This window comes from Rhinolophus sinicus, chromosome 5 (assembly GCF_057876585.1).
Source record: "Rhinolophus sinicus isolate RSI-liver-muscle chromosome 5, RSI-T2T, whole genome shotgun sequence".
Lineage (NCBI taxonomy): Eukaryota > Metazoa > Chordata > Mammalia > Chiroptera > Rhinolophidae > Rhinolophus > Rhinolophus sinicus.
This window is the reverse complement of record NC_142505.1, coordinates 77,880,648-77,898,430: the sequence shown is the minus strand read 5'-3', so window position 1 is coordinate 77,898,430 and position 17,783 is coordinate 77,880,648. Positions and strand designations below refer to the sequence as shown.

The window sequence follows — 17,783 nt, the reverse complement described above, 5'->3', positions numbered from 1 at the left end:
TATTTTAACTTCTTGTATTAAAACATTTCGAACTGCCAAATGGGCTCTAACAAAGCAACTTAAGAAAATGAAATTATGAGTTTAATGCAACATTTTCCCACTAGGTGGTGCTGCACGTTAAAACTTTCTCTCAAGTTAATTTAGCCCCAATGTATTAGTTTCTAGGAAACTAGAAAAAAGCAGGAAAACTGAACGGAGCCCCTTGGAAAAGGAAAGAAGAATCGATGTCACCAAAAAGATAATTTATTAATAATTCTTCCAAAAATAACACCAAAACGAATAATTCAACATTTGGTCACCCGTTTACAGCGAGCGCGCTGTGAAGGAGTCCCTGCTCTCACCGAGCTTACAACCTAGGGGACCGAACAGCGCCTTTAGTCACGTCAAGTGACTCTAACCATCAAATATTTTTACAACTACTTTTATATTTTTTAAAACGAAAGTCGTCCTCGTCTGTTTTCAGGTTGGCAATTTCGTAGACTATGACGGGATGTGTAAGCCAAGGGAAAACTACCGGGGGCAGCGGTGTCTCCGGTCAGCACGCTGGGCAGGGGCCCGGCGCCCAAACATGGCTCCCCCAAGTCCGTGCGCGAAGGCCGGGCCCACTCTGGGGCCTGTCCGGGTCCCTCCCACCTCAGCCGGTGCCACCGGGCCTCGCCCTCCTCCCACACCGCGGGCCCTCCGCACTCACCATGGCCGCGAGACCCGCGGTCGGGCCCGTCAGCGCCGCCAGCAAGCGCCGCGTCGCCCCCCGCAGCCCCAGAGCCGCCGCCATGCCTCCCTCCGAGGGCTGCCCGGCGCACTGCCTGCCCGCCGCCCACAAGTCCGGCCGCCGGTCTGCGGACAGCGCCCAGCCGCCGGCCAGGCCGCCCCACACAGCCCGGCCCCGCCGCGCAGGCCCAGGCGCGACCCGGCGCCGAAAGGCCCCAGGAGCCTCACTGCTGACTCTGCTGGCAGCGGGGGGAGCGGCGCGCCAGGCCCCCGCAGGCCCCCGCAGGCCCCCGCAGGCCCCCCGCAGGCCCCCCCGCAGGTCCCCGCAGGCCCCCCGCAGGCCCCCGCAGGCCCGGCCGCTCTCAGATCCCACTCTGCGGCCGGACCGCGTCTTCCCTGCCCGGGTGCCGGGTTTCACGCCGGTGTGGGGGAGACGGGCGACTGACGCGACGCTGGGCTTAGGCTTGACCGCCGGTTCTGCTCTTCGGTGACCGGCCTCGCGTCGCCGCACACTCGCGAACGGTCTGAACGTGCTGGGCTCCCTCCGGGGCGGTGGTGCGAACAGTCGGCGCCGGCGGGAGGATGTTTCGGGCGGAGGCAGAAGAGATGAGCTGCGGGTGGGTGGGTGCTCGCGGTGGGCAGTGAACCATAGTGATTCCGGACAGGCAGCCGTAGGTTCACATCGAAGCTCCTTCGTGGTTCCTTCCCTGTCAAGGCTCTGGCAAGCTGGCTCATCTGTTTTTGCCTAGATAAAATAATCTAGAAAGCCTAGCTCACAGTGCTGTCAATAACGTGCCACAGGCGAAACACACACATAGGTATTCTGGAGATACATATTGACAGATTTTGACAAGTTTTCTCATATCTTTGGTTTGGAAAAGAGCGGCATTCTTTTATATATGTGTGTGCATTTATTAATATTCTCATCTTTTTTTGCCTTTTGTCTTTTTTGAGAGTAATTCACATAAGAAAAATTCACCCTTTAAAGTGTGCAATTCAGTGGTTTTTAGCATATTCGCTTGTATATTTTACTAAATAAGCAAATTAATAATATAAGGAATTTTGCAGACATAGCAATACACTTAAGAATTTGTTTTTAAAGAATGAGTCCATTTAAGTTCAACTTAGCAGTTAGTCTTATTTCCCATATGGACTTGGAAAAAAGCCTCAAAAATAGCCTAAAATTCAGACTTACTGCCCCACCGACCTTCTTCACTTTTGCCCACTTCCTTGAAAACTCAGGGAAGGAATCTCGCTGGAGACCCTAACCAAATGCCGCTGGTCTCAAGGCATTTATCTAAGATACTCTGGTTTCTTTTCATGATGCCTCAGGTGGGCTGAAACTAGGAGTGGAATTAAAAGTTGTATTTCCCATATTTACCAGTGGCAACTGAAAAATGAACTGGTAGGTGTGAAATATTAGGTTGGTGCAAAAGTAATTATGGAGTAAAAGTTTAAAAATAATTGCAAAAACCGCAATTAACTTTTCACCAACCTAATATCAAGTTAGAGTCCTATGATATCATGATTTATAATAAATATATATTTGGTCTTCTCAAAGTGTTGAGTGGTAAAGGTGTCTTTGTTATGTTAATGAGATGACTTTTGGAATGCACCTGTGGATGGAAGCTGGTGACTGATGGAGCCAATCACTTGATTAGAGGGTTGGAACTTTCAGTCCTGCCCCCTGACCTCTGCAGAGGGAAGAGGGGCTGGAGGTTGAATCAATTGCCAATGGACAATAACTTAGTCAATCATGACTATGTAATGAAGCCTCCATAAAAACCCCAAAGGACAGCTCATCACCTTATCTGGAGTTTCCATGCTAGGGAACCAGACCGCCTCCATGTACCACCATATGGGGCTTGCCCAAGTTCCATGAGGACAGAAGCTCCATTGTTCAGGACCTCGCCTTATCTGTCTCTTCATTTGGCTGTTGATTCATATCTTTAATTATCATTTGTAATAAACTTGTAATCTAGTGAGTAAACAGGTTTTCCTGAGCTCTGTGATCATTCTAGGAAATTAATTGAACCCAACACAGGGGTCATAAGAACCTCTGATTTATAGCCAGTCTGTCAGAAGCACAGGTTAACAACCTGGGCTTGTGACTGGAATCTAGAGTGTATGTGTGTGTGTGTGTGTGTGTGTGTGTGTGTGTGTGTGTGTGTATGTGTGTGTATGTGTGGTGGGGGTGGGGGGCAGTCTTGTGTTACTGAACCCATAACCTGTGGAGCCTGATACTATGTCTGGATAGCGTATCAGAAGAGTTGACTTCTTGGACACCTTGTTGGTGTGAATGAATTGTTTCTTGGTGAGGGAAACCCCAGCATCACTACATCAGAAATTATGCCTGGGAACTCCTTCCAAGTCCCCTCCTCATTTTTGGTAAGTTTACTTTATAATCATTTTCCTTTCTTAACACACACTGTATGAGACTGGCATCTCAGCCGCAATCATGAAAGCGGCAGCAGGATGCTGGTAGGGTCCAGAGTGAGTGATGACCACCCACAGGGGCTATGAATGCTCTGCTTTCATGAAGCTCTCCAATTAATAGGATTTAAGTACCTTAGTAAAGATTTTCTGGGCACAGCCCCTGTCGTAGACACGTTGGGAAAGGCAGTCTCCTGTCTTTCAACCCCTGCTAGGCCACATAAGAATGAGCATCAGGCCTGGAACACTTTCTTACCAATAGGGGAAGAGCCCACACAGCCTGTGACAGGCTCATCGCTTGTGTGGGAATATCCTGCCCCATTTCAGACTCGATGTGCGCTCCTTTATTCTGCTTAAGCATGTTCAAGGAATGACAATGAAGTTCGAGAACTCCTCCTAGAAAAAGTGCTACATACCTCATTGCTGAATACCACTACAGTCACCTTCGAAGTCCTCCCCTTGGGAAGCTATGCACCAACACCAGCGTCTAGTCCACCCTTCAATGCAATTTTGGAACTCTTGCTGGAATGGCCATCAGAGTTGTCATCGTATTACACTTGATGTCCTGAATGTCATCAAAATGTCTTCCTTTCAATATTTCCTTTATCCTCAGATAAAGAAAGACGTCACTGGGGGCCAGAGCAGATGCGTAGGGAGGGTGTTCCAATACACTTATTTGTTTACTGGCTAAAAACTCCCTCACAGACAGTGCCCTGTGAGTTGGTGCATTGTCGTAATGCAAGAGCCGTGAATTGGTGAGAAGTTCAGGTCGTCTGACTTTTTCATGCAGCCTTTTCAGCACTTCCAAATAGTAAACTTGGTTAACTGTCCAGTTGGTACAAATTCATAATTCATAACCTTGTCTCATATCAGACAAGGTTAGCAACATCATTGCAACAAGTTCACAAACTTAATTGTGGAGCTCATATGTCAATGGCCTGGGGGATGCCCCTAGCTTCCGGTATTTCAGACTCCATTGGGGGGCAGTGGAGTCCCTTCTGCTGCAGCACTACAGAGCTATGCAATGGTAGGTAGTTATCTGCTGGGGGCACCCACTAGACATGCACGGCTGATGTGCACTATTGGAGCAGATCTTGCTCTCCTTTCTATAATATGTAAAAACTTTGTTCCATGCAGAGCTTACCCTCAACACCAATGCTTCCTGCTGACCCTCTACACCTGAAATTCCTCTGGGGGAACCCATGTAGCCTCCCTCAGCTAGGTATGGATCTGTTGGTCATCCTAGGAGCCTTTCACACCCCCCAGACCAGACTAGGGCTCCATTACATATCAAAAGGCATGAAAATTCCTATATCTTTAATAGGATAACTCGCACTCTGGGAATCTGCCCCAAGGAAATGAGAGGCAGGGCAGGGTACCATGCCATTTATGCTTAGATCTGGCACTGGGTCCCACCACTGCAAGCAGCGTGACCAAGAGCAAGTTATTTGGGGCCTCTTATGTAAAATGAGGGTATTGAATAGAGAGATTTTCAAAAAATGTATGTAAATTACACATTGGATCTTTTCTACATGTGTCCTAAAACTAGAGTAGAATCAACCTGTGGGCAAGAACAGTGTTTTATGTTTCTTTTGGCTCTCACTAAACCTAGCCCAGTGCTAGCAATACTTTAAGGTTCAGTTAATGTATGAACCTTGGTTGGATAACACTAAAATTTAAGTTATACTTGAGCACAGAACTGATAAGAAGCTTTAGTTATGATCATATTTTTCTCCTAACATCTGCCTTACCCAAAAACAACTTCTTAAACCACTTCAAATTCTTTCAGTGAAATTAGAGATCAAAACACCAAGGTATTTGACTTTTATTTTCCCATCAGTTGATACTTGTAAGGTCACACTTATCAATTCTAGTTATTTTTCCCACAACACTTTCCTGCTTATAGACTCTGAGAGAGAAACTACAAATGAATAGAAAACCTTCTTAGACATATATAAGGAATCAAGTTTTCTAAAACTATAATCTGAAAGTCTTTCTGCCTCCTGTACAATAAGCATACTGTCATTCTACCCCACTATTCCACCAGAATACTTCTTCACATTTCAAACTGGATTACTGCCTTAAAATATTGGATTATGTTCAAGTAGTAAAAACAAGAATGGTAAATTCTATTGAATATTTTTGCATGTGCTTATTGCAACACTAGTTAAAACACCAATTTATAATTTTTTTACACATTCCACAGTCCAACAAACGCACATGATTCTTTTTTTTTTTTTTTGTAGGTATAATTTTTGAAGTTTAATTTGAACACTAAGGGGCAGAATTTTGGGAGTTACATATGTAAGGGGGCAGTGTCACAGCACATGATTCTTTTAATCTGAAGTTGTAAGTCAACATTTCACTGGAGAAAATGAAAATGCAGCATTAATTTCTGAAATGAAGGATTGAAATTCCTCTTTCCAACTTCTTTCAGTTCATCCCTACTCCGCATGCTCCTGCTCTTGTCCTGGAATTAGCCACCGAATACTCTCAGTTCGAATGGTAGCATACATAATAAAACTAATTAAAAAGAATAAAGAAAATACAAGCAACCAGTCCACGCTTTTTATCAAAGTGCTGGGAAGAGGGCCTATTTGGTCAGCTTGAGTTACCACCACATTTTTCTTGGCTTCTATACCTGAAAGAGAAATCAATTGTTTCAAATCAGACACAGCTCTTTCTGAAGTAGTTTGCATGGCATGCAAACTGACATGCAGGCGTAACACCCCTGCGAACATATCTGGGATGGGTTTCACTTGCCTGGAGGTGTAATTTGTAACTTGCCTTTCTCCCCACTACATCAAAGGAACAAGAATCCATGCAGCTACTGAAAGCTAAAACACTAGAATTTCTGTGAACTCATCAGAGGGGCCTTAGTGCACTATAATAAGAGTTGTCTTTTGTTCTCTTTTGAGAACAAAGTTCAACAGGTAGCCAGAAAAGCTACTTGCAGGAGTCTATAGGGTGTTTTCAAAGGTTAAGTAATGCTCAATTCAAAATGATTTTAAATAAATCTACTAAAAGAATTGTTACAACTAACATCACTGGGATGGTGATTACCAAAGATGCAGTGACTCCTACGTTTCATTTGTGTCCTAGGTTTTCTTGGAGCGTTGAACAAAATGGCTCCTTCTCTCCATATCAATCTGAGTGACAAGGCTTGGAATAGCTAATCAGCTGGAAACAAGCCGGTTACTCCTTTGAGGTAACTCAGCTCTTTGTTCTTTTGTGTTAGGTATAAGTGATCACATGCATCTTAACATATAGGTAAGGTATGTTTTAATTTGTATTTATTTCAAGTGAATACACTTCAGGAGGAGGAAGGGTGCTCATAATGGGTGTTCCAGCTTTTGAGGGTTGGACTTTTGCAATGAAGATTTCTTCAGCATACCGTGCTCAAACTCTTCAAGAGTAAAAAGTGAGGCCATCTGGTTTGGCAAATATTAAGGAATTAGAATAACATCTGCAAATGGATCAATAAACAAAATACTATACAGCAACAAAAGACAAAACACAACCATACGCAACAATGCCGACGAGTCCCCCAGATATAATGGTGAGTGAAATAAGCCAGACACAAACAATCCATACTTTGTCTCCATTAATATGAAGTTCAAAAACGGGTAACACTATGGGGCTTGACTGGGGGCATTTGTGTTCTGCTGAGTGGCCATGGGTTAGGAGTCATGATGGAGGTCGTCCTTGGGGAGGGCAGGGGCATAGTGCCGGAGGAGGGCTGGTAACATTCTCTTTCTGGATCTGAGTACTGGTTACCCAAGGTGTTTACTTTGTGAAAATTCATCACCCAGTTCAGTAATGACTGATGCATATTTCTGTGTAAATAATATACTTAGATGAAAAATGTATGTAAAAAGGTATCCACAGGAGTATGGTATGTGAATTATAGCTCAATAAAGTTTTTTTTTAAAAAAGGTATCTTGAATCATATTAAAATTACCTATCCGTGTTATGCTTGCTACTGATTGGGAGACATTTAACAGGCTCATAACAGTTCATTAGAAAATAAGTTTTACATCTCAAAGCTATCTTGAATCCTTCGTTTGAGGATAATAGCAGATTGGAACCCACAGAATGCACATACCCCTAGCAATAAAATGTCTTCTTCTACAGCGTATTATTTCTACATACCTGTCTGGTTAAAAATGAAGATTTTCAGTGTTTCCAATGTTCGGTCTGTATGATTAAATCTAGCCATTGGTTTAGCTCCTTGAAATAACAAGATATTGGGAACGGCTACGGTGCCAAACCTAGTAGAAAGGCTACAAAAGAAAGTAAAGAAACCCGAATTAACAGTGGCTTTCTCAAATAATTACCATCTCCCAATGGGTGACAATAAATGAGAAACGATCTGTTTCGTGTGACCTACGAAGGTTTCTGATATTCAAACTGTAGGCTTGCCGTTTCTGACCTCCCTCCTAGGGGTCATGGTTGGGGGCACTTCTGTTCTGCTGAGTTGCTTTCTATTACAACATGGAACTACTCATGACCCAATTATTCCACTACTTACGTTTCTAACTGCCAAAACAGACCAGACCAGAAAATTCTAACTCATGGACAAAGCACATGTGTCAACTGACTTGACAGAAGACATGTCAAACACTCCAGAATGTACATCTCCATCCCTCATAAAAGATTCAACTCATGGTAAGCAATGACCTTGGTAAATGGGCACAAAGGAGGCTATGACCTAACAAACACACCAGGAAATTCACCATTAGGGCAGGGTGATTCGGAAGTACTACGACCTGAGCAGTTTGCTTTCACCTTAACATAATACAGAGCCGTGGTATAAGCTCCAGGTCAAAACACTCTGGGTTCAAGCCTAACTTTGGGCAGATTACTTAACCTCCTGAAGCCTCAGTTTCCCCTATTAGTAAAATGGTAATAATGGATAATCAGGGCTTTTTCTTTTATAAACATGCTGTAGTTTAAGTATTAACATATGAGGCAAACACATGTCCCACGCCATAAGTAAGAACAAATATCCCCTATTCTTCATAATTAAGGCCATACCAGGCACGGAGAAGGATGCGTGGAACAAAGCAGATGATGGAATCCTGGTGGGAGTGAGGGGTGGAAGTGGAGGTGCCAGTACCAGACTCAAAACCAAAGAGTGCTGAGCAGGTGCTGGGAGCCTGCCCTGCTGGCTTGGGGGCAGTGGAAGCTCGGTCAACGCTGGACATTGATCTGAAATGTCCTTTCCATCAGTCTATTCCCTTGGGCCAGGCCACTTAGATATTTCCTTGAAGCCCTTGTGAGAATTACTAACTTGTTGGGCAAATTTTCTTCATAAAGTTTCAGGTAAACTCGGGCAGTTACCTTACCCACACGAAAAATCAGTGGAGCACAAATGAATACAGTTTTACTCATCTTCATGTTTTACCACCAACTTGACCATCATCCTGACTTTCAAAATTCATTCACACACACCTTACTGTGACCTCCTAAGGAGCCTCTGATTTAGATAGAGGAAGGGAGAACACAGTTTATAGCCCAGGCACAGGCATAGCACTTAGGGGAAATACGTAATATCTGAACGAAGATCTCAGTAACTGATCTTATTAAACATTTAAAAAAGACAAACGCCCACTAAACAGTGTAAAGGAAATATAAAATGAGGGTTAATGTCATTTTAAATGGCTAAATTCATACATTAAATTAATTTATTAAATGTCGACTAAGGAATATTCATGCAAGAATAAATGTAAGAAACAAGGAAAGGGAAAAGGAAGGAAATAAAAATAAGTAAAAGAAGAAAGAAATCCTAAGTATACACAAAAAGGCGGCTGCTGAGTTAGGCTGCCAGGTGTGGGGACCTAAACTGCAGATGAAAGTCACAAAGGAAGATCCTAGTCATGATACTAATTTTGCAAGGACCCTAGAAAGTTCTCTGGCCCCTCCCCTGCCATCAGGCAGGACCACCTTTAAATTCCACCACTCAGAGAACAGTCCTTTCTTTCTTTCTTTGTTTTTTTAAAATTTTTATTGGGGAACAGTGTGTTTTTCCAGGACTCATCAGCTCCAAGTCAAGTCGTCAAGTCGTTGTTTTCAATCTAGTTGTGGAGGACGCAGCTCACTGGCCCATGTGGGGATCAAACTGGCAACCTTGGTGTTAAAAGCACTGCACTCTAACCAACTAAGCCAACCAGCCACCCCGTCCCATCCTCTTCCTTCTTAAGGGGCCTCCAGAAAGTGAGCCATCAGCTTCCTCAGGCTTTGACACGCCTCACTACTTGCTCATACCTGCCTTTCCCTCCTTTCAAGCCCGTTGTGAAGCTCATGCCCACCTCCTTTGCTTTTCACTTAATGATTTAGGACCTCCAAATAACTGCCACCATCATCCCAAAAGATGAGATGAAAACCCCCCAAAGGAAAGATACCTGCTGTGCTGAGATGCATCCAGTGCCAAAAAATGAAGAGCTGGAAATGCCCGGGGCAGAGAATTAAAATGAGGGGCCAAAGTGGCAGAGAACCGGCACCACGGGGTGTAGAACAGAACTAGCGCGCAGTCACTACCGTTGGGGTTGAGGAAATCCATAAGGTCCTGTGGTAAAAGAAACAGGTATTCAAGTCAGCAGTAAGTGTACAGTCTTCCGGAAGCAAACCCAAAAAAGAGGAAACACTGCTGCCTCCAGAAGAGGTGGGGGGCAGGGGTAGGAGGAGACTGTAGTGTATCCCCTTAAGAACCTTTTGGATTTTGAACTATATGAATCCCCCCTTCAGCAGAAAAGTACTATCAAATGACAAGTTATAAACTTTCTTCTAAGCTTGCTTAATGTTACTATAGAGCAATTTTCATTATTTTTCATAATGTATCCATTCAAATGCTAGGTACTCACAGGGCACAGGCCACTGTCCCATCCTCGGACTTGTGCCTCTCATACAATCTAATGGCTTATTAAAGCAGGGTGATCTCAGGCCCCCAACTATCATCTCAGTAGATCCAAGTCCGTACTAAGCAGTCAGATCAATGGATTTGGCCAAAGGTTAGTTGCACTCAAAGGTGCACCCTGCCTGCCATCACCCTAACTCAGACTGCTTCCTTACACTGCTCTCTCCTGATCACGCACGCGGTATGTGTGAGGCACGTCCCACAGAGCTGAGGCATGGTGTTGCCCAGACATCGGGGGAGGGTGTGAGGTCAACACCCACCCTGCACGTACCACACGTGCCACCGTTTAAGCAATCACAGCTTTCAGAGCTTGGATTCCTCCTCTCACACAAGAAGCCTGCATTCATCTTGCTATCCGGCTTAACGATCCTACAGAAACTGTTCGTCATTATCCCGGCATTCTCTATGGAGTCACCATTTTGTCCAGCTAGCTGGAAAAGCATGGCAGGGTCTGGGACAATTGTCTCAGCCGTCACTCCAGAGTAAACACTGGATTCACGCTCTTTGGAGGAAAGAAACTTCACATCAATATAGTGTGCTTCCCTAAGCATTACATTGTCTAAACGATGCTAAATTACCATTTGAGTAAATCAAATACTTTTACATGGCTTCTGGTACGATTCCGATGCCAAGCATCTATCTATTCGCTGGCATTTTTACCCTGAGGCTCGGTGGTGAGATTACCCCAAGGACGATTAGGTAGAAGTTACCCCCAAAGCATAATGGACACCAGTTATATCTGCCTTTCCCTGCAAACATTGCAGAGAGCAAAGTCCATTTTCACTGAGGCAGCCATTGAACGCGGTTTCACGTACAATATGATGAAGATCAGACCCTCCATCTGAAAGGTGATTATTAAATCATAAAATCAATGTGCTGAAAAGGAGAAAAGCATTAACTCATTTTTTTCTTACCTGTGACACATTTAAAATTTTCAGGGTGAAATTTTCCAGTCCCGTGACGTTCCTCTCCTCGCAGTTCACCTTGGGCGATTTCTGGCTGTCGGTGTGATTGGAGTCCTCGGTGGGCGCCGGGTCCGATTCCGCCACTTCGGGCTCCGTGTACTCCTCCTCTTCTCTATCCCGGAAGCTCACTCCAGCGCTGGCCAGAGAGAAGAGGCCCTCTCTGAGGTCACACCGCGAGTCCTCGTCCCCTCCAGCCCCGCAGGTGCCGCCGCTGGGCTCGGAGCTCAGTTTGTCCTCGGCTTCCCCAGGGATCACAGACAACATCACCATGTGGTCGCCTTCATTGTCCAGCCCCAACCCTGCGCCGGCCTCTTCCGCTGCCGCGTCCTGGCCCATCGGGCCATGGGAAGGCTCCTCGTCGCTCAGGTACGCAGCCCCCACCTGGAGAGGGCGAGCAGGCTGCTCCCCTGACCACAAGTGACCACTTTCCTCTGCAACTAGAACATGCCAGCATATTCAGTCATGTTTGACTTCCAAATCAACGAACCCCAAAGAATTACAGTCCTCCCCAAACACGAAATTTTCCCCTACAGAGAAAAATGTTATCCTCCCCCTTAAACTATCACAGAGTCACCCATGATTCTTCAGGTCACAAAGAAGGTCACAAGGGGATACTAAATTAATGAATAACAAATACATAAGTGGAAACATACAGAGCTTCAAGCGAAACCCGCTGCTTGCCATGTATAATAGATTATAAGAAAAACATTCCTGTGCAGACATCCAACTGAGAAAATATAATATAAACATTTTAACATGTTCACTTGTTTGATGGGAATATCCACGAAAATAATGGCTTTAAGGAAGAGTCTACTATGGCAAAGCATCTTTGCACACATTATAACCGTTCTATGAAAAGGGCAGGACAAGGGTTATCACTCCCACTTAATAGATGACCAAGCTGAGGCACAGAGAGGTTCAGCGTAATGCCCAATGGCACACAGCTAGCAAGCAGCAAAGCCAGGTCTAGGAGCGCCCAGCAGTGCAGGAGCAGTAGCAGGGAGAAAAGAAGGACTCTCCTCCCACTTTGGAGCCACTAGTTCAGGCTTAGGCAAAATGCTCAGATAAGGGAGGAGTCCTAGGCAGTCTCCTATGTCCATTTACCAATCTCCACTCACCTCTGTAACAAAGACTCCTGCCCTCCAACTCTCAACTCAACAGCTGTCAGACTCCGCCAGGCACTGACGAGAGGAAACTAATGAGCCCAGCTGCACTCACACCAGCTCACCATGTGGCTGGGGAGCCAACAGCTGAGTAATGAACAACTCTACCACGCCACCAGCATGTCATCAGAGCATGAATGACCAACTAGCTTCAGAGTTGGGAAGGGGTCTGGGAGTTTCGTAAGGTATGCACATTCATATAAGGTCTCAAAGAATATGCCCACAGAGATCTGCAGATTGATTCAGCAATTCAAAAACTTTCTCTGGGAATTCTGCTTCTGGCTAAGATGGAGTAACAATGACCAGATTTACCCTCCCTTCTAAAACAAACCAAAATACAGCCAGTTGTGTAAAACAACAGATTCAGGAGACTAGCTGTCAGGCAGTGAAGGACAGTGATCCCTGAGAAACAGCGAGCAAACGACAAGAGCCCTACAAGTGCTCTAGCTGAGGGAGTTTGCACTGTGGCTGGGGCGGGGGAACCCAGGCCGAGCCCAGCAGACTCAACAAGTTGAGGAGATGGAGCTGAGAGTTCAGGGAGACCAAGGAAGCTAGAATTTGCAGAACATAATATGGGAGATAGGAGAGCTATAGAGCAAGGACACCAGAGATTTGCAGAGGGGCCCCCATCAAGTATACTAGTCAGCACATGATCGTGAGTAAATACCCAAAGCCAGGGAAAGAACTCCCCAGAAGGATTAGAGGCAATGGTATCCAACAGTACCCACGCACACAGAACTGAAAATAGTACCTGTTCCCACCAGCTAGACAGGAAAACCTCATATTTTGCGAGGCACTGGGTACAGTACACAAAAAGGACTTGCCCCAGTAATGGGGCAAAATTAACCCTGGAGTAAGTATAGCTCTGCTCCCAGCTGGCAAACCTTAAAAGGATCACATTGTTTTCAGCAGTTTAACTTTCAGTGGTTGAACTTAACAGTATCCCACAACAGAGTGCAAGAATATTTATAGGAATATTAAAATATCCAGCAGTCATTGAGGTAAGATTTATGTCTGGCATCCAATCAAAGCTCTACAGGCATGCAAAGAAAATATGCAGGAAAATATGACCCATAGTGAGGAGAATAATCAAACTAATTGAAACTGAGCAGAATTTGCACAAATGTCAGAATTATTAGAAAAGGATATTAAAACAGTAATCATAACCACATTAACATGTTCAAAAAGTTAAGTAGATATAGAAACATAAGATATATTTTTAAAAGATTCAAATTGTATTTCTAGTGATGAAAACCACAATGTCTGAAATGAAAACTGCACTGGATGGGATTAATGACAGATTAAACATTACAGAAGAAAAGAGTAGTGAACTTGAAGGCATAGCAATAAAAACTATCCAAAATGAAACATACAATGAAAAAAGTATCCAAAAAAATTAAGAGCATCAGTGAGCTGTGGGACAATTTCAAGTGGCCTAAAGTACAGATTATTGTAGTATCCAAAAGAGAGTAAAAAAAAAGGGGGCGGGGGACAGAAAAAGTATTTAAAGAAGTAACTGAAAACTTTCCAAATTTGATGAAAACTATAAATCTATAGCTCCAAGAAGCTCAACAAATCCCAGGCTCAATGAACTACGCCATCGCACATCATAAACAAACAAATTGCTGAAAACCAGTGATAAAATCTTAAAAGCAGCCAGAGAAAAAAGACACATTGTGTACAGAGGAACAAAGATAAGGATGACGGCAGATTTCCTGTTGGAAACAATGCAAGCAAGAAGAGCAGCTTTAAAATACTAGAAGGAAAAAACTATAAACCTAGAATTCTATACCCAGCAAAAACAATGGCAAAATAAATACTTTCTTAGACATACAAAAGTGGAAAGAATTCACCACCAAGCAGACCCACATGACAAGAATTTTATAGGAACTCCTCAGGCAGAAGAAAAATGATACCAGATGAAAATATGAATCCACACAAAAGAATGAAAAACACAGAAATGATTAAATATATGGATAAATATACACAATACTTTCTGAAATTCTACCTATGAAAAAGACAACAAAAATGGGGTACTTGCTATGGGGTACTTGCAAAGGGCTAAGGGAGGTTTCTGTTTTGGCTTTTAGGACATAGGAGAAACTTAAGCATTCGTAAAGCTGATAGGAAAGCAGATAAGGAGAGAGAAGTGACAATATGTCAGATATGGCAGAGTACAGGGCAGGGGCAGCAAGGTGAGTCCTTGACAGAAGAGGGTCAAGCATTTCTGTGACTATGACCTAGAGAAGGGGCTGGATGCCTGGGCAGAGAGCTCTGCCAATTTGGTGGAGGTAGGAACACATTGCAGGTCTTTCTGTAGCCTTTGGTTGATGAGCATGTGCTAAAAAACAAATGTTTTCTGGGCCGTCCTCAAGACAGAGCAGGAAATGAAGTCAGAGAGGCTAGAAGTCTGGAGAAGAACAAAGGGTGCCAGGTTTGGGAGCCAACCCTACTCCCAAATGCCCCAGTTCCACAGAGATCTACGCTCTCAGAACCTAATGAACATTCTAGGGTGAGTAAGTAAAAGGATAAAGCTAATATCCTAGAGGAGTCTCAGGAGGAAAAAAACCGGGGCACAAATTAGAATCTGCTTCTCTCTGATCACCCTCATGCAACAATGGATGGATGTCCCCCACAAACAAAGTCAAAAGGAAGTCTGAGTGATGCAGAGAGCTGGTATTTTAAATTCAGGAGTGTAGATTTTCCCTCCTATGAAGATATTTAAGTAGACAGTACAGATTAGGAACAAAAAAATTCATATGGCCTCAGGTACCATTGCTTTCATTTAGGTATTGGGAAGAAAAAAAACTTGGAATTATCCCACACTAAGATAGAAATGACCTACCACATGAGAGCCACTGAAACCTCCCACAGTAATGCATCTTTTAAAAGAGATTGCTTCTTAACCTAAACAAACTGATTAGCACTTGAGCCACACAGAAAGTGAAAACTATTGCATTATTGGCAACAAGGAAGATGTCTGGAGAACAAGGGTGGGAGCGCCATGCCAACTCTGACACGGAGCCCTGACCTGGGTCAGCTCCGTCACACCATTCCAGTTTTTCTCAGAAACCTCTCTACCAGCCTCAGGTGTTTTCACAATGGCTTCTGTGGCAGGGGAACCAAATGCAGAAGAACCAAAAAACAGCCAGGGGTTGGAGGGGGCCGCAACTCAAACTTTCCATAGGAAATACTCTGTGTGCTCATCTAACAAGTGGAGAAAATACCACTGAACTGCAGAAATTCACAGGGCTACTGTGCAGATTAAATGAGAAAAGATGTGTATGGTCCCTGGCACCTAGTAGCCTTCCATTAATGGCTGCAGTGATGGTGATGACGACGATGATAATGGTAATGATATGACTGATGTTTATAATTTTAAGAGATGAAGGGGCACCACAACCAAGTTCTATTAATTCCTCTGCTAAATACATTCTGGATCCATCCACTTCTCCTAGCCCCACTCACACCCCTTAGCCCAGGCCACAGCCATCTCTGACCTGGACAATTGTTGTAGCCACCTAACTGGTCTCCCTGGTTGGCCCTCTATTTCAACCGCCACCCCCCAGCCCTGCTCCTCACAGCAACCCAAGTGCAACTGAAAGTTAAAGGCAAATCTGATCATGTCACTTCTCTGCTGAAACCCGTTCAGTGGCCTCCCGCGGCCCTATGAATGAGTCTGCATTCTGATGCATGGATACCAGGCCCCTCGTGATGTGGCATCTGCCCACACTCTCTACTGGTGCCACCAGACATTTCTGGTCCTGATCACTCGTGCTCTCCTCCACTTACCTCAGAGCTGTCCTGAGGGATGTTTCTCCTCCCTCCACCCCTCTTCTTCTGGCTAATCTGACTCACCCTTCAGATCTCACCCTCATCTTCACCTCTGTAAGGTGAACTTCACCTTCTCTGACCCTCAGACCAGAGGTGCCTCCCATTACAGCATCCAGTAATGCCTGGGAACTCTCCTGAAGCATTTTCCACTCTTGTAATTGACTTAATTATTTGTAGTCATTTAATGCCTGCTTTCCCCCTCAGACAGGAGGGCCAGCCTGTCTTTCTGTCTGGCTCTCCACTGTACCATCAGTGCCCAGCACAAGGTATGGCATATGATGGACGCTCGGTACAAATCTGCTAGTTGACTGGCTAGTGAGGATGGGCATGAGGGCGTTGAAACCAGGAATTGGTTCCTGTTCCTTGAGCCCTGGACAGCACTGCCACCTCTGGTTGCTAATCTGCCAGTGGTGTCCTCTGCAGACAAAAAAGCCTTGGATTTTCAGGCATCCTGAAAAGGAAGCAGCTGGTGAAGGTTCCTCTGTCCTCACCCCATTCATGGCCTGGTTATGATGACCAATGATCCACGCCCTGTGGCTGGTGTTAGTCTCAGGTCTGCATGAATGTGACGCTGACTGCCAGGTAGACTCACACTGACTGCAACAAGTCCATTTCCTGAATCAGCCGGGAAACAGCACATTCAACTTGGGCAATCCGAGGAGAGCTTAATAAAAGGGACCACCAACCGGTGGGCTAGGTGTAGAGAACACAAAAGCAATAGAAAGGCACTCCAGGGCCAGTAACAGCAGAGGGCCAGCCAAGGACCATTCACAGACCTTAAGAGTCCAGAGGCAGAAACAGTCACAGAATCTTGAAACAGAGGACAGCCTCCTAATAGCTGTGACTTTCAGTGGAGGGACACAGCCAACCTGTGATAACCCCAGGGAGGCAGCTGAAAATATCAATACCCTGACCTCACTCTCCCCTCATTCCAACCCACACGAAACCAGAAGGCAGGAGAGCCCGTTGTTACTCCATACAAGACAGCCACTCAGGGCAGAGCAGGGTGGAGAAGGTTTGAGAATAATCTGGGAGACAAACAGAAATATCCAGTACCTGCTGTCCCCTCTCTGAGACTGGTGGTTAAGTGTAGTGACCAAAGTGGAGTACAGAGGTTTGACTGTGAAAGCAGGCAGACATGGGGTTGATCCTGGCCCCTCAGCTTCTGGCTATTTGACATTGGCCAAAGACTTTTTGATGCTGCGACTCAGTTTACTCATCTATAAATATAGTGACGATGACGACATCTACTTCATCAGCACTTAAAGAGTAAATAAGACGATGCTCGTAAAGCACTAAGCACAGCACCTGGCACACAGTGAGTGCTTTCATTAATGGTAGAGTGTTTCAATTCCTCAGCCGTCTCCCTGCTCTGCAGACCTGCCTTCCTTCCAGGGCACCCAAGGAAAGGAAAGCCCTGCCTATTCCTGTTCTCAATGACAAGCAAGACCAAAGGGTGTGACTTTAATAGGACTGTGAGATGTGGGGTGAAGGAGCATTGAGAACAAGGTCTCCTCCACTCCTGGACCCAGCCTTGCCTCCTGGGGGGCTGCTTTCGGCACCTGAGGGGGGCTCTGAGAGCATGCCCTGGCAGGCAGCGGGTTACCCTGGGGGTCTCCTGTGTTTCTCTCATCTGTCCTACATACAGGCATCTGAGCAAGAGTGGCCTTCTTAAGAAAGTGGTCCCGCCGGGTGCAAAGTAAAGCATGGGCTTTTAAGTCACAGAGACAGACTCTGCCATTTTCCAGAAGGGCGAACTCA

The 17,783-nt window shown here is 45.0% G+C and overlaps 2 protein-coding genes across 3 annotated transcripts in view; both read right to left on the bottom strand.

Moving 5' to 3' along the window:
• Positions 1-977, bottom strand: part of PCBD2 (pterin-4 alpha-carbinolamine dehydratase 2) — a 46,025-nt gene extending 45,048 nt beyond the window's left edge. The window contains exon 1 of the mRNA XM_074313533.2: positions 692-977. Coding sequence (XP_074169634.1) covers positions 692-775 — 84 coding nt within the window. The 5' untranslated portion in view covers positions 776-977. The remainder of the gene's footprint in view (positions 1-691) is intronic.
• Positions 978-4,953: 3,976 nt separating this feature from the next.
• Positions 4,954-17,783, bottom strand: part of LOC109451843 (UPF0461 protein C5orf24 homolog) — a 34,433-nt gene continuing 21,603 nt past the window's right edge. The window contains exons 2-5 of one of the 2 annotated variants that reach the window (XM_019740377.3): positions 10,975-11,462; positions 9,549-9,712; positions 7,297-7,427; positions 4,954-5,785 (exon numbers count right to left, since the gene is read on the bottom strand). In XM_019740377.3, the coding sequence (XP_019595936.2) occupies positions 5,589-5,785; positions 7,297-7,427; positions 9,549-9,712; positions 10,975-11,462 (980 nt within the window). In that variant the 3' untranslated portion in view covers positions 4,954-5,588. The other variant, XM_074313531.2, reaches the window with a different exon arrangement.